General features: G+C 38.1%; 1 protein-coding gene and 2 long non-coding RNA genes across 6 annotated transcripts in view; 1 reads left to right on the forward strand and 2 right to left on the reverse strand.

Annotated features, from left to right (window-relative positions):
* Positions 1 to 14,328, reverse strand: part of plxna1b (plexin A1b) — a 205,628-nt gene that overhangs the window by 30,508 nt on the left and 160,792 nt on the right. For all 4 annotated transcript variants that reach the window (XM_077528740.1, XM_077528738.1, XM_077528739.1 and 1 more), the window contains exons 14-18: positions 13,558 to 13,681; positions 13,329 to 13,465; positions 6,151 to 6,318; positions 1,356 to 1,449; positions 494 to 730 (exon numbers count right to left, since the gene is read on the reverse strand). In XM_077528740.1, the coding sequence (XP_077384866.1) occupies positions 494 to 730; positions 1,356 to 1,449; positions 6,151 to 6,318; positions 13,329 to 13,465; positions 13,558 to 13,681 (760 nt within the window). The remainder of the gene's footprint in view (positions 1 to 493; positions 731 to 1,355; positions 1,450 to 6,150; positions 6,319 to 13,328; positions 13,466 to 13,557; positions 13,682 to 14,328) is intronic.
* LOC144023382 (uncharacterized) lies at positions 9,540 to 10,863 on the forward strand. The gene is made up of 3 exons (XR_013284540.1): positions 9,540 to 9,837; positions 10,251 to 10,481; positions 10,739 to 10,863. It is a non-coding gene; the product is annotated as an uncharacterized LOC144023382 (long non-coding RNA).
* LOC144023383 (uncharacterized) lies at positions 10,609 to 12,473 on the reverse strand. Its single transcript, XR_013284541.1, has 3 exons — positions 12,117 to 12,473; positions 11,661 to 11,747; positions 10,609 to 11,579 (listed from the first exon to the last, which is right to left on the reverse strand). It is a non-coding gene; the product is annotated as an uncharacterized LOC144023383 (long non-coding RNA).

Raw genomic sequence — 14,328 nt, forward strand, 5'->3', positions numbered from 1 at the left:
GCCTTTACTTTCATCCTATCAACCTTCATGATCTTAAATGATGACCTTTCAGGAATGAGGAACATGTGCTAAACCACTTTTCAAATGACATCTTTATTTATTTATTTTAAATCACTGACCATCTTCGATTCTGACTCAAAAGTTTTATGTAGCCTAACTTAAAACAATACAAGTGAGACTGAAGTTTTTTTTGAGTCATGTGTAAAGTTGTACTTGAATGAAATAGCTTCCATGCCCACCATGACATCATTCATTCACAAACAATTGTTCATTTTACTCAAGAGGTCTGACATGAAAGCAGAAAGAAAAAAGGTTTGTCCAAAGGGTTCATTGAATGATGAGAAGAGGAAAAGCATCTGAGATGACTTGAGGACAAACACAAACAAATACAACATTACATCAAAGGACTATAATGGAGGTGAAACAAAACCAGGTTTAGAACCGATAGTAATAACGCAAAATGGATCAATGCTAAAAGCAAAAGTCCATTTACCTTGAGTATAAGTGGAGAGCTGGGCTTCAGCTCCAACATGCCGTTGGGGCTCAGAGGTTCAAACACAGGGTCTGGATGGTAGCTGAAAGTCTCATTGACCACCAGCACGGAATGCACATCATCCATGATGAAACCAATTTCATCTGGACTGCTGCCCACCTCGGAGAAAACTTTGTCAGAGCCCGCCACGGAGGGTGCAAGACACACCATCACCGTGTTGTTGACCACCGTGCAGTTCTGAGCAGGGACACAAATGACACTTGAGTCATACAGGTTCATTCAGAAGAGAATCGTCTCCATTATAATGTTAAGAGGATGCTGTTTTAATAATGTCAAAAGTGTAAATAGTTTGGAAAAAATAGCAACATTGACAAACAAAGGCGACAAAAGAATGTCAGTGGATGTCATGTTTAAGAACAAGACAGGGGGGGAAGGATGTTTCAAAATCACTCAATCTAGAGGTCAATCAGAAAATTAACCAAGCAAAACCAAATCGACTGCAAACGGTGACCACAAAGGCAAAAAAGGGATCTTTTTTTGTCACTCTGAGCAAAGAGCTGGTGAGGGGGAAAGGTTAGCTAAGCCCCATGGTGCTATAGGTGAGGAGAGGGGGATTTGCTGGAGCCGCTTTATTACTGCTTGACATTTCAAAGGTTAAAGCTGCTAAAAGGAAATTCAACATCAAAAACAAACAGAAAATAGGCCCTTGGCTGCTTGACTGACAGCTGAGGTACGTGCGTGTCCCAAGAGAGTGTGTGTATCATTTGACAATCAGTACTTCTAAGGAGAATGTCCAAAGGAAAGATAAGAGATGCCATACATGTGCGAATTCAATTCACTCACTTGGTGTGTGTTCACTTACATTTTCAGACTTGGCAGCTCCATATTTGGCCCTCATCTTGGGTTCTTTGATAGTCATCAAATTGGTTCCCGTAACGGTCAACATGGTCCCGCCACTAAAAGAGATTATTAAACAAATGAGGAAGAACAATTACAGGCCATGTCAACAAAAATGCACTTGCGATTACCCGACATTGCATTCCAAATGTCCTAAAAATAAAATTATATTTGCTACGTTTTACCTACATTACAAGAGAAAAAGTGTACCCTCAGACTGAGCGATGTCACCAGCATCTTTGCATGCTTCAACGTCAAATGTAAACTGCGCTAACTACAAAGTAGGAGTGTGACGATATATCGATATCGCGATAAATCGTGATACTTTGTCTCCCGATAGATTATCAATACGCCTACGCAAGTATCGTGATATTTGTAGTTAATATACAGCCACTATAACGGCTCCATTGTACATGACTTACTGAGCAATTCCTTGGCGGGCCACTAGGGGAAGCGCCTCATAAGAGTGGTGGGAAAATGGACGGAAGTCTTCAGGCGAAGAAGACTCATGAGCTTGGTTTTATTATTATTATTATTATTATTATTATTATTATTATTATTATTATTATTATTATTATTATTATATACGATTTATTTTGAATTATTTTTTATTTATATTTTTATATATATTACATATTTTTTATATGTATTTATTTATATTAGTTTTATTATATTATTTTATATATATATTATTATGAATTATGTATTATTTGATTGTTATTATTTATTTATAATTTGATATTTATTATTATTATTATTATTATTATTATTATTATTATTATTTTATGATTAATTTTATCATAGATTATTGTGGATTTATTACCTGCGTAATATATCGATAATTTCGGTATGGTCATATCGTGAGGCTTGTATCGCATATCGTATCATGTCGTCAGGTACCCACAGGTTCCCACCCCGACTACAAAGTGAATTGCTCTGGCAATTATCTCATTGTACGTCATACCACCTCTCCATACAATATTTAACAAACTTTCCAGAGCACCTTTCGGCAAATATTAAATTTTGTCTTCTGAAATTTTGCTGTGGTATTTTCACCAAGAGATATACACTCGGAAAGGGCCGTGCTGTCAGTGATCTAACATGTTGTGTAACCTTTACACCTGTGACCTATTCAGGTTCATGTGATGCTGACCAACAGAGACGTTGGGAACACGGGTGAAAGACTTCCTTTTCCTCGCTGCCTTCTTAACAGCCCCTATTGGCCTGAGACGCTGAACTTTAGATGATGCGAATAAGTCTGACAGCAGCTAAATGAGTTAACATACAACTTCAAAATGGAGGGGGGTTTAGGGTCCACAACGCACAACAGGGTGCAGGGTTATTAGTTTATTTAATTTTGAGTTTTGGTTTTTAAATTGAGTTAGTTTTTATCAGTTTTCAGGGCGGTTCTGTTATTTTTTTTTAGTTTTAGTTATTTAAAAAAATGCTTAGTTTAAGTTAATTTCAGTATTAGTTTTCTTTTTTTTATTAAGTGTACCCATTGTGTGCAATATTTAATAAAAACCATGGTACAGAAATAACACATTTCTTACCTAACATTGTATTTCAGCCGCGTTAAATGAAAAAGCAGGCGAGCCGAGAAATTGGAGTCAAAAGTCAAACACGCAAAATTGTCGCCTAGGAGCGATGTCATCTGAAGGTGCTTTTCTATTGGCTGCTGCTAGATGACGTGACTCCTGTGTGACATACTTTCAAACGATCCGGTTAATATTAAAATAAATATACATTTAAAATCGACCCCAAGGTGTCATGAATTAAATTAATTCCCAAAGACTAAAAACAGAGGACATTTTCGCTATTATTATAGTTTTGTATAGTTTTAGTTTTGTAAATGTAATATGTAGTTTCAGTTTTTTTAGAAGCATTTTCGTTTTTATTTTATTTAGATCATAGAAATGTTTTTTTATTTATTTATTTATTTATTTATTTATTTATTTATTTATTTATTTATTTATTTATTTATTTTAGTTTTAGTTATTTTATTAGATTTCGTTTACTAAAATAATCTTGACATTGCTGGGTTTTATACAAGCAGGAAGACCACCTCACCACCAACATATAGCTATATTCAGTAAATAAAAGAAAATAAAACAAGTTAGGCGTTCCAGTGTCTTATCTCTAAGCCTGGGTAGCCGGTGATGAGATGGAAAGAAAAAAAAATGACTGAGTGGAGAGGAGGCTTTAAGGGTTTTGAATGGCATTAAGGCGGCTGACAGGCGGCCAAGTGGCAAAAACAAAAAAAAAAGAAAAAAACGTGAAAAGACAAAAGTATTTAGGAGATTTTCACACAAGAACATTTTCAAGGAGAATTAGCAGGAAAAATATCTCATGGCCACTTGGAGTAAACCTTTTCAACACTTACAGTGTAAAGGATGTATTGTGAAGGGTATAATCACCATCACTGTTTAAATAAGACCTAATCTTTGCAAAATCACTTCAATGTTTTGTTAGCCCAACAATGACTTTTAATGGGGATCAAGAGTGTTTTGGATGAGATCTGTTTCAGAACAGGGTGACAAAAGAGGACACAGTAACAAAAGAGGCGCTGTACATGAGAATAATGAATCTTCTGCAGGAGAACTAAGTGGAAGAAAAAAAAATCTGCTACAGTAAGTACAGTAAATAATCCAACAACCAAAATACCTTGCGGCCAAAGAATGCAGATAAGCAGAATCTTTGTTGAATTGTGGTAAGGCACTCCATATTGATATTATTATTTTGACTTACATTTTGAGGACACATCAAGTTTAGATAGGTCCTATTATTTGAAAACATACGAGAAATGCAATCCCATTGAAACAATGCGCAAACATTTCCTAGAAGTCTACTACTGCTGAAGTCAATGACGACCACGTGAGCCGTTTCTAGGTCACATTAGTGAGCCGATTAGCATTTGGTTGCTCCAAGCTCTCTTTCCAATTTATTTTTTTATTTCCTTATTTTTTTTTTACACTCCACAACACAGCTTGTGTTTGAGCAGGGATCCTTCTCGTGGCTATAAAGCCTCATTTCAATAAAGTCAAGTAATATTTACACAGACTGTATATCTGCGCTGCAGCTCATCACGTAGCGGTGCACTGCTCCAGGAGCCTTCCCATACTGCTGCTGCTGCTCACAAACATTTACTTTTCATACACGACTATAAACAGCATAAATAAGAGGTCTTTAAAAAGAGAGATGAGGTTGAAAATTGAGAGCAATGTTTGTTTTTCGACTCGCTGAGATGCGGCCAGGGAGGATTGGTGGAATATTATTACATCAACGAGCTGACACGCGAGTCCATATCTCAGTTTAGTTGGTGAGTCTCATCTGAAAATACATGAATGTACAGCGCAACCATCAGATAGGATTATTAATGCATTGGTGCGTTTGTATCCGCCCTATAGATGCATCAAGCAGCACTGTAGCTCAAATACTTTTCATATGAAGTATACATTTTATTACATTTTATATAGATGATGAAGTATAGGGTAAGCAGGATAACACTCCACTCAGAATTATTTAGCATTCATCACTTTCATGCAACTATTTAGATGCAGGGTTTCCCTCAGTGTTTTATAGGCCTGGTGATATGTCAAAGCATTTCTTGCCCTCTGCCAGGCTGTAAGCGTCACATGCGCAATCCCTTCCCCCGTCGACGAACAACGAATACTAATCGCTTGATGTCGTTCATCGTGCGCAACCCTATGGACAACAAAACTGCCAAAATTAAAAATAAATAAATCACAAAATAAATACATGAATAAAAATGAAAATTATAAACGGATATAAAAAAAAACAGAATTCAAATATTAAATGGAAATAAAAACTCTATATATGGGTGTCAAATTTACAGCTCTAATCTTGAGTTAATTTAACGCCACTATTTTTTTGTAACACGCGATTCATAACCGTCCCCAAAAAGTCTGCACTGGGGGAATTCCAGTCACAACACAACAGATACGTCCATGTCCAAATTTAGCAGTAATAAATTTAATAATAATGCATATTTGTGAAGACTGAGGTCAAGTTGTATTTTACAATTGCAAAAATTCACAAGTTAAAGATGAGATAGCTCTTAATATGAAAAGAAAAATGCACTGAGCTGTCACCAACGTCTTAGAAATGTTGCCATCTAGTGGCAGAAAAATGACTTCAACACAAATCAACATCACACTCATTTTTTACAGTACAGTACATCTTTTGAATTTTAACTCAATTTTATGAATTATTATGAAATTACTGTATCAATTACTAAAAGCTGCAGCCATAGTTCTATTACTTTCTATTTTTTCCCCACTTTTATGTTAACAAGAGTATGAAAACAGAAAAAAAAAAAAACATTGTGCTGTGCATTTGGAACAGATAAAATTTGCAATTAACCGTGAGTTAACTATTGAAGTTATGCAATTAATTACAATTAAACATTCGAATCACCTGACACGCCTAAAATATGTATATATATATATATATATATATATATATATATATATATATATATATATATATATATATATATATATATATATATATACACACACAAAAAGAAAAAAAGATTCAAAAAATAAAAAATTTTGAATGATATTTTTTATATCCACTTTTATTTTCACTTTTATTCAGTTTATTTATTTATTTAGTCATTTACTTTTAATTTTGGCAATTTTGGTCCTCCATACAAACCCACCCTGCATATGCAATGTAAAGCCACTTGTAATATCAGCGATTTAGTTATTTGAACCCATACTATCGCTTCCTCTTACCTGGCAATGCTCCAGTCGGGTTCAATTTTGAGGATGGTGGGATCATCCGAGTAGTTGAACTTGACCTCTGGGTTTCTCAGCTCGGCTGAATTGATGTCCACCATGACCGGGGTCGGGCCTGGAGCTTGTCCGGCTGGGGTCACACACACTATCTCGGTGCTGTTTCGCCTGGATGAGCAGGAGATCAAGAGAGTAGTGCAGGGACATGTCAGTCACGAAAGCTTGGTTGCTGAGGTGTTAAAAACAACTTCTAAAAAGGTTACACATAGAATTTGTATTGAAGTAACTCAAATTATTTAACATTTGCACCAAAGATACACTTAATGTCAGTCGTAAGTGCTCGCAACTTTTCGTCTGTGTAGCAGTCGTTTCCTGTCAACCATCTATCTTCCCGACTGTGCTCCGTCTTGCTGAAAGATCAGATGTGACAGATGAAGCTGGTCGTCTCTGTGTGTGTGATGTAACGGCATCACGAGCAGACAGGCGACCAGCTGTGACCTGCAGGGAAACTTTGTGTTCCGCTCCGGAGGTTTATTTTAGGTGTCCTGCAATGTCAGGGTGAAACACTGTTGGCAAAGTAACATGGGATAGGCTTCCCATGAATCCATCTGTCTGGGCATGTAAAAAGGTGCTTGTGCACAGTGTGGGGGTGTCGCTGAATTTGCATATAAATACGCTAAACGCAGGTAGAGCCTTTTGCCTCCTGAGCTTTAGCTCCCTGCAAATGTGAACAAGGTGCCCAAATGGCACGTGGCGCAGTGTGAAATTCTGAATGGGAGTTTGACACACGGATCTGTACACAAATCCTCCTCCCTCGTCTGCGGGGAGGCTGAAATCCATGGAGAGCTAGGAGATGATGGGGGAGATGATGAAGTCAGGCTCTTTCAGGGAGGTCGAGACAGGTTGGATGGAAATATAAGAATAAGGCGTGTAACGAAATCTGTTTTGAATCAGGAAATTGTTTGTTATTTGAAAGATTTGAGTGCACCGAATCATAGTCAACCCCCAAAACATTTTCTTGACAAATATATGTTATATGCAGCGCCATTAGTCTAAATACTGTATTCCGGTTAATATTGTGTTAGTGGAATAAGCAGCAAAATCCAGCAGTTTTTATCTATATCAGAAGGCGGCCATTTTGCAACTTGCTGTCGAGTGAAAATGCGATGACATCACAGTTGCTTAGGTAACAACCAATCACAACTCAGCTTCAGAAAACAGATGATCTGTGTTTAGTTGTTGCCAGAGCCGTGAGCAACTGTGATGTCATCTTCAGTCGACAGTAAGTGCCAAAATGGCCGCCCGCGGAGATGGATAAAAACTGCTAGATTTTGCTTTATAACTCATATTCCACAAATATAATATTCATCAGAATGTCATGTTTCGACTTGTGAGCTCACATACAACATTATTGAAATGAAACAGGAAACATATATGATTTCTTGAATCATATCCATAAACTAGGGGTGCACGATATTGGAATGTCATGCGATATAGTTGCTGAATATGGAGATATTGATATCATTGCGATATTTAACATGGACCTAAGGAAATGACATTTTTATGATCTAATGAAAGAATTACATTTTTCATGCAGCAAAATAAGCAAACTCAAATTCTTTAGCGATATCCCGATCACATTTTTTTTTGCACCCGAGTCTGAGTCGAGTCACCTGATTTTGAGGATCTGCCGATACCGAGTCCAGATCCGATTCCTCGGCAAAGTATTAATTTTTTTCTTTCATTTGAATAAAACCATCCCAATAATTTTGGTGGGTGCCATCAGAAGTGCACAAAATAATAAATAAAAATTAGTAAAACATTTTGTTTGGTAATATATTTTTACGTCTGGATTATTTAGTTGCTTTGCAGCCCCAAAATAATAATAATAATAAAAACAAAATTGCCAAAAATGAAAACCCCGATCATTTTCTCCCGATACCGATCAGCTGAAGATGACGTGATCGGGACTCGGTTTCGGGACATCCCTAATATTCTTAGTTAATGAATTATAATTACATCTCGATAATGTTCAACTAATGGATGGTGGTGCACATTTTAGTTAGAGGCTGACTGGTCAAATTCAGATAAAAGCATCAAATTCCAAATGAAACTTATTGCATGTCTTTATGTCAATATTTTTCTGAGATATTGTGCAGCCATACTATAGACTATATACAAAACATGGAATCCATAATTGCCATTTATGAATATAATCCCTGCTGTCACTCAGGATGCAATTTGAACATCCATGCATACCCAAACTGAAAGGGGACTAAAATGGGGGCTGAATACAGAAGGAAAGCAGGATGACTTTAAAAAAAATAAATAATCTTTTTCCACATTCCACTAGTCCTCTTGTTTCCATGGTAACTATTTTCACAACACTGTCACTGCTGAGGGTGCCTGTGGTGTCACGTATGTATTTCTGACAAGGTTGCGGCCAGCACAAAAGAAAGCCAATGGGGGATACGGAGCGAAAGAAAACACGAAAGAAGGAAAAGGCGTTGCAGAGGGAGATAAGCGGATGAGTGACTTGGGGTAAATAGGTTTTGATTAAAGTTGAGGCCCCACTGAATACAAAGACACATTAAAAAGACAGACACATCCAGTTCATTACTTTGGCCATAAAGGTTATTGCTGCTCAGTGGATGAAAGGCCAAGACTATTATGTTCACCTTTCTCAGGGTGTGCTACAGAGCTTTAAATTGGCCTTTGCTATGATATAAAAAGAACTTGATAGGTCCAAGCTCATTAGTTGGACCTCTCACTTGTTGTGGTTGAAAAGGAACACAATAGAAGAAAAACAAATGCTACATAGAACAAGAATATAACTCAAATGTTCAGCTTCAAAGCACTAGATAAGTGGGTTCAAGTCTCTATCACCATTTCTAATTTATTTTCTTAAAATATTCACACATTAACGCTTATACAATTTGGAAACAGACCGGTGTTACAGGTGTTAAATGTTGCGATGAAGCACATCTGCCATGTGTTAAAAGAGTGTGAAATATTATGAAATAGTATTTAACATTTTAATATCCAGATGAAGCACTGGTCAAGCTTTAAATCTTTTTTTTTTCCCCAGCAGTTCAAATAAAATACAGTTTTATTTGGTAACTTTTGTGCATCTTGATGGAAGTAATGCTGGGGGGGAAATTGCTGAAAAAAAAATGGTATCAGGAGGAATAAAGAAAATATCAAAATGGGGACAAAAAAGAAAGAAAGCTCAATTTAATAACATTGTTGTCATGAGCTTCTTAGCTTCAAATCTTAGCCTGGCGGGGTGACAAGAAAAGCCTGGTGGCCCACCAAGCTTATAAAGAGGAAACCCTGCATATAGTATACAGGGTGTTCCAAAATGTTTGACCCCATTTTGTAGGCCAATAGGTCGCTTGCACATGTCGTCACTTCCGCCTCGGATTTCTCGTAGTCGCCATGCTGGGTGGCCTCCATTTACGTAGCGATTCGGTCTAACACGTATCTATCACGTTTGTTTTCTGCGTTTAAAATGGTACATTGTTGCTGTATCGTTGGCTGTTCGAACAAAGCCAAGGGGGAAAATGGTCGGTCTTTTTTCCGAATTCCGAAAATAATTAGGAACCAGGGCCTGGAGACAGAGGAGTGCGGACTCCGGAGGGAAGTCATTACTTTGGGCTCGTGTGTGCAGCGATCACTTTGTGAGCGGTAAGCTTGTTTACCTTTATTTAATGCATGAGGATTAATAACGTTTCGACCGCCCATATATGGGCAAGTTGCTTATGTTTTGGATTCATGAGCAAGCAAGTTCGGTAGTACAAGCTGGCTAGCGGACGTTAGCCGAAAGCTAACATCGAACATTTTCACCCAAGTAGTGCTAGTGCAAAGTGTTTACTGCTGAAATTGGATTGATTAGTCTTGGGCTTTTAATGCCGATAACATGTTTTTTGGTGGCAAAATGTAAACTTGGAAAAAAAAGAGACAGAAGGGGCTGATGCAAGAAAACAGAGCCCCGGTAGCCTACACATCATGCTAAAGAACTTATTCACGGCCACCCTACTGCGGTAAAATAACCAGTCTTTCCATATTTTATTTGTTTATATATTTGTTTATTTTAACAGGTCGCCCTGCGCCCGTTTTTCTGTCCAATCATCCCGACTGGGCTCCAACATTAAAGTTGGGCCCCAAGTTACAACATCTATGTCTCAGCCCAGTCGGTGCCAAGATATGAACGTGCACAGGAGAGACAAGCAAAGAAAAGACGACTCGAAGTGGCAGAGATTGTTGCAGTTATGCAGCCAGATGGCTCCAGTAACCTGTACCCTCAAGTACTGCTGACATCATTGACTCTGGTATGCCACTCAGAATTCATTACATGATATATTGTATGCATGAGTGAATGTATGTGTTTGTTTGTGTGTGTACACGCACCTTATATTTTAGAGACATTTGGAAGTGTTTATAGAAATAAGTATTTGCCTGTAGCAATGTTCATACATTAAAAAATGCAACAAAATGTGTACATTTCTTTTACACTACTTTACTATATTAAACCTATTACTGGTACCGTATTTTTTTGTGATTTTTTTTTCTTTATTTTTTTCTTTAGGGATCTCATGCCACACCGACTTGATTGCCAATGACATGATGGTAACGAAGGCGAGCATCAAAGCATTGGAGGAGGACAACATGCGACTGTTTGTTTGGCGCTAATAAAGGCAGCGTTTATACAAATTCTATTGTTGGGTTTGTTTACAAAGCTATACATAAGACAAATGACAGGATTTGACTCAATGTGCAATATGGTCCCTCTTAAAGTAATGGCATAAATCTCTATTATTTCTAAAAGCACAAAAAATGAAGTGAATAATGATTAGATGTAGTAATTTCAGGGTTAAAAATTGAACTGTTAATTAATGTAGTTTATTTTAGCACAGGTGCCTACCATCCTGAGATGACGGTATGATGTAATGTTGATGGGGTACGCAATGACTTTCATTATGCTATGTACAGAGGAAAAAGTTGCTCTCTTTTAAAAAAAATTTTAATGTAAGACAAGTACCAGTACTGTGTTACAGTTTTCCCAAGAATCCTTGTTTCACACTTGTCACAAAACCACTGTCCTTTTGGCAGTCTAGATTGGCACACTTCAAGTGATATCATTTGATTTTACAATCTGCTGCAGCACAAAAAACTACTTTATTCCGCATCTTTGAAGTACATGAGCAAGTGGTAGGTGACAGCGGCTGAGCAGGAACACTGGAAGTCCACTGCTGATCTAGTAAATGCTCTCCCGAGCAGTTCAGGTAAGGAGGGGATTTTGGGAAAAAAAACCTCTGGCTTTTCCAGCTGGCCAAAACGAGCGATCTGGGTGGACTCGCTCGATCACACTTTGTCCACACCACAAAGTCGCAGAAGTCCCGTCCAGTTAAACTCATCTGTGCCTGAATCTGAAAATATTACAAACATTGTAATGAAAATATGAAACATAGAATTAAATAAGAAACTACAAAAAGTAAAGCCATACATACCTGGTAATACTATTGGTGTTGTCGTGACAAGTGATGGGAATTGTTGCCATCTGGCACCAGACAGAAATTGGGTGTTGTGACAGCCTCCTTAACCGTGAGATCATAAGAAAAGCTGTCAGTATGCTCAGTAGTTACCATGAACACGTTTTATTGTACTGGAAACTGAAACTAAAAATACGTCCTCTGAGAGTGGTTAACCTTAACCATTTAGAATAAGTTGATTAAGTAACATGTAACTAGTGAAAGGGTAGCATTAAATTTAATTAAGCCACGGGGAGGCTGTGCATAGTTACTTTTTATTCTTATACGCTCTGCCATATTTGCCTGTTATAAAATTGTTAGAAAAACCACATCAGGTAAACCTAGCTGTGCATGTAAACACAATGATAACAGGAAGCCTGAGAACAAATCAACATTTTTGTGTGCAGAATTACCAACACCATGTGGTTTACTTACGTGCAACAGCAACCGTTTCTTCTGATGCGATGTTAAAGTTTACACTCTGTATCCACCCGCTTACAAAATAATTGTAAGCCTCCAGGGATTTGTTGGCGTGTTATGGAGCATGTTGTCAACACGAGGTAGTGAAAAATGTCCAGAGAAGTCACATTTGGCCAGCAAGCTTTCTCCGTCAAAAAAAAATCACACTTGGTCAGGACGTAATTAGGATCAATCCCGCCACACAGAGACACCTTCTGCCTGTATCGTTGTTTTTGATCTTCCGGTAAATCGTGAAAATACTGCGAAAATTACATCAGGTTGATAAGCTCTACCGTGTAACTCGCGAGTGTACCTTGTGAACCGGCGGACACCCAATATGGCGCCCGAAGGAAAAACTCCCATGATGCATTACGATGTGCAAGCGACCTATAATTTTGACAATTTTCGTTGGAATGACCTCAAATTTTCACAGCTTGTGTAGAATCATTTCAAGTTTTTGTGTGTAACATCGAGCTTACACAAAATACAGGAAAGGAAGTTCTGAGCGTCCTAAAAAGCACTTGGGCTGTAATTCCAAAATATAACCTGCCACTTGGTGTTGAACATTTATGAAAATCTGTCATAGAACCAACAAATATTTGTACTTTTCTTTGTAAATGTAACCAATAAAACTTATGACCTTCAACATAAAGTGTATTTAGTTTCATTAAGATCCATCAAGTAGTTTCCGAGATATGGGCATTTAGAATGGGGTCAACCATTTTGGAACACCCTGTAGTGCAACCCAACAAAGCTACAGTAGCTGTCGTGCACTAACATGTGTACATTAGAAACCTTGCCTTTGTAATTATGTACCCATAACCGGGGGGAAAAAAAATACTGTGGAGAGCAAAGTGTGCCTTTTAAAAATCCAATAGTTCCTTGAAATCGCAAATAATGTCTAATAAATATAGGCCACACACTCCACAATAGAAAAATGTTACTGTAGCAGCCTTAATAATAGGCTCCATTGTTATTCTTACAATGTCCACAGGTCAGCCTCCTACCAAGCCATTTTTATAATCTGCTACAAATCAAAGCTATGTTTCCGCAATTATGAAACGCTAAAGTATAGCCTGACTTGTAATTGGTATTTAAAAAATACAAGGGGGAGCTATGATATAGTGTGTTTATATATGACAATGCAATAATCTGGACAAATATTTGGAGTACATTGGGTTCACTCACTTCTCAAAGCGGCAGGCATGCAGTCCGATCTTGACATATACAGCACTGCCTGCGTTGAGGTTACTGCCATCTATGGTGATCCTTGTGCCGCCAGACAGCGGCCCAGTGGACGGCCTGACACGGGTGAAGTATGGGGACTGAAAAGGGACACACAAACACACACACACAGAGAAGATAATAAGACATAGCTGTGGGACCGAACGATCCATCCTATAACCTCAACTCTTACCACAAACGTAAAAGCCTTGGTGGAGACCGCTTTGTAGTCTGGATGAATGCAGTCCCTCACACACACCTCCACTTGAGCCTCCTGCACCCGGTAACCTGTTGCATCATTCAGTCGACACACAATCCTGGAACAGACAGACGCCTGCATTTGAATATTTGCATTACAATAAGACAATCATATTGTAAAGAATAAGGCTGACAAAAGAGAACACAAAATACACAACACAGAACAAATCAACAACAAAGCTGTCTTGGCGCTGGCCGGTCAAATGAAACTCCACTGAAGAAATGGCTGCAGTCTAGCCCACAGGGCAAACGCTTCCACACATTTCACCCAATGAAGTCATGCTTGACTGTTAATTAGCCGGAGCGAACGAATGAGACAGAAAGAAAAGGCCGAGATAGAAGAAAGAGAGGCGAAGTAGAAGAAAGTACAAAGAAAGAGACAGCGGGTTAAAGTGAGCAAGGCTGATTAATTGAACAAGCTCATATCCAACACATCTCCTCGGCTTGCCTCACTCCCTCAGATGAGTTATTAACTCCCCAGTTTCCAGTCTCTCAGCAGGTGGTCATGGCAACTACACTGCCACTGCATTTCACGTTCTCATGCAGTATGTTGTATGGCCATTGTTTCTATTTTGCTTTTCATTTATTCCCTGGACTCCCACTAGGAGCTTTGATTAAAATGCTGGACAGCTCTCAGTTAGAAACCGGGCTTCACTTGCATCATGCTTGCCAAAATGAGATGCTGTTGAATTGAGATGTTATTAAA

Source organism: Festucalex cinctus, chromosome 8 (genome assembly GCF_051991245.1).
Source record: "Festucalex cinctus isolate MCC-2025b chromosome 8, RoL_Fcin_1.0, whole genome shotgun sequence".
Lineage (NCBI taxonomy): Eukaryota > Metazoa > Chordata > Actinopteri > Syngnathiformes > Syngnathidae > Festucalex > Festucalex cinctus.